The 2,105-nt window shown below is 71.9% G+C and overlaps 1 protein-coding gene across 1 annotated transcript; it reads left to right on the forward strand.

Annotated features, from left to right (window-relative positions):
• Positions 1–3: 3 nt before the first annotated feature.
• Positions 4–2,100, forward strand: EMILIN1 (elastin microfibril interfacer 1; the record flags this gene model as incomplete). Its single annotated transcript, XM_026661567.1, has 1 exon — positions 4–2,100. A coding segment is annotated over one exon (2,097 nt), but the record flags the coding sequence as incomplete, so codon positions are not given.
• Positions 2,101–2,105: the final 5 nt, after the last annotated feature.

Below are 2,105 nucleotides of genomic sequence, written 5' to 3' on the forward strand. Positions count from 1 at the left end.
CGGGGAGATGCGGAGAAGGTGAAGCAGCTGGAGGAGAAGGTGCAGACCCTGAGCAAGCAGCTGGAGGACCTGCAGGCGACCGCGGAGAAGCTGCTGCAGGAGGGGAGCAAGGCGGTGGAGCTCTCGCTCAATGGGAAGCAGCTCGCCGATGCGGCCGCCCAGCCCGAGATGAAGGAGACCCTCAACAAGATCCAGAGGCATCTGCAGCACCTGGACAACCGCATCTCCAGCCACGACGCCGAGCTGACCAACCTGAGCAACGGGCAGGGGCCCGGGCAGGGGCCGGGGGCCCCGCAGGGAGGGGCGCTGCTCCTGCAGGAGGTGGAGCGGCGGGTGCAGGAGTCCTGCGCTGCCTGCCTGGCGGGCGGCGAGGGGCTGCGGCGGCAGCAGGCCGAGGACCGCGAGCGCATGCGGGGCCTGGAGAAACTCATCAGCTCCGTGGACCAGCGGAACCGGGAGGCGGTGGAGAGCATCCAGCGGCACGTGAGCGGCCTGGCGGGGCGCCTGCCCACGGACTGCTGCTCCCAGCTGGACGAGCTGCGCGGCAGGATGGGTGACCTGGAGCGGAGGCTGGACAGCGTCTCTGGCTCCTTCGCCATGCTCAACGGGCGCCTGGACCACGAGCTGGCTGGTCTGGAGCCGGCGGGGGCGGGGCGGGGCCGGCTGGCGGAGGTGGAGAGGCGTCTGAACGCCACCCAGCGCAGCCTGGAGGAGCACTACGCCCAGCAGCAGCCCCACCTGCACAGCCAGCTGGCGGGGGAGCTGAGCGGGCGGCTCAGCGGGGCCGAGGGGGAGCTCGCCAATGTGGCCGGGCAGCTGAGCGGCTTCCAGGGCCACGTTCACCAGGCCCTGGCCAACCTGAGCCAGGACGTGGAGACGCTGAAGGACAGCGTGGCTCAGAGTGTGGCTGTGGTGATGGAGCTGCAGGGCCAGGGCGTGGGGTGCAGCCAGCCCTGCCCCACGCCCCACGCCCCCTCTCTGGGCAGCCAGGACTCCCAGATCAGCAACATCCTCAGTGACCTGGAGCGCCGGGTGCAAGATAACGAAGGGCAGCTGCGCACCCTGGGCTCCAACGTGCACCAGCTCAGCAGCTCCGGGGTCGGGCTGGCCGGCTCCGTGCGGGCCCTGCAGGCCGAGGGGAAGAAGCTGCGGGAGCTGGTGGGGGCGAACGGGGAGTCACTAGTGCGCCTGGTGGCTGAGATCGGCAAGCTGGAGACCCAGCTGCTGGGCACGGGGGGCAGCGCCACCGACCCTACCGCCAAGGACCTGGCGCTCTTCTTCAACCGCACGGGGGCGCGGCTGGGCCAGCTGGAGGCCGAGCTGCGCGGGCTGAGTGGCGAGGTCCGGGCCGAGCAGCGCGGCTGCAGCCAGGCCTGCGCCGCCCTGCAGGACGAGGTGGGCCGGCTGCGCGGGGAGGTGGTGGCCTGTGCTTGCCCGCTGCTGCCCAGGAAGCCGGAGCAGGGCCGGGAGCCCGTGGAGGCCCACAAGCCCCTGGACGGCTTCAGCGTCTTCGGGGGCACGTCGGCCGTGGACCTGAAGTCGCTGCAGGGCGAGCTGTCCGAGGTGATCCTGAGCTTCAGCTCCCTGAACGACACGCTGCGCGGGCTGCAGAGCACCGTGGACAAGCACCAGACCGACCTGCACGAGCTGGGCTCCACCAAGGACCGCATCATCGCCGAGATCAACAAGGTGCAGGCCGAGGCCACGGAGCGCGCGGCCGAGAGCGAGGAGCGGCTGGAGGGGGTGACGCGCCAGCTGCACCACCTGGGCGGCACCTTGCGGGGCGAGGCCGGGGAGTGCCGGCGCGCGGCCGGCGGCCTGGAGCAGCGGCTGGCCAAGCTGGAGGGCGTCTGCGAGCGGCTGGACGCCGTCTCCGGCAGCCTGCGCAAGGTCAAGGAGGGGCTGAGCAAGCACGTGACGGGGCTGTGGGGCTGCCTGCAGGAGGTGAACGGCACCCTGCGCACCCACGGCGCCCTGCTCGACAAGCTGCATGACGCCCGCCTGGGCACCGTCCACCCCCGCCTGGGCGCCCTCAACGCCTCCCTGCTGCGCCTGCAGGGCGAGGTGCACAACCTCACACGCCAGGACCTGGCAGGTACGGCCCC

The sequence above is a fragment of the Terrapene carolina genome, unplaced genomic scaffold (genome assembly GCF_002925995.2).
Source record: "Terrapene carolina triunguis isolate 2854851 unplaced genomic scaffold, T_m_triunguis-2.0 Scaffold10736, whole genome shotgun sequence".
Lineage (NCBI taxonomy): Eukaryota > Metazoa > Chordata > Testudines > Emydidae > Terrapene > Terrapene triunguis.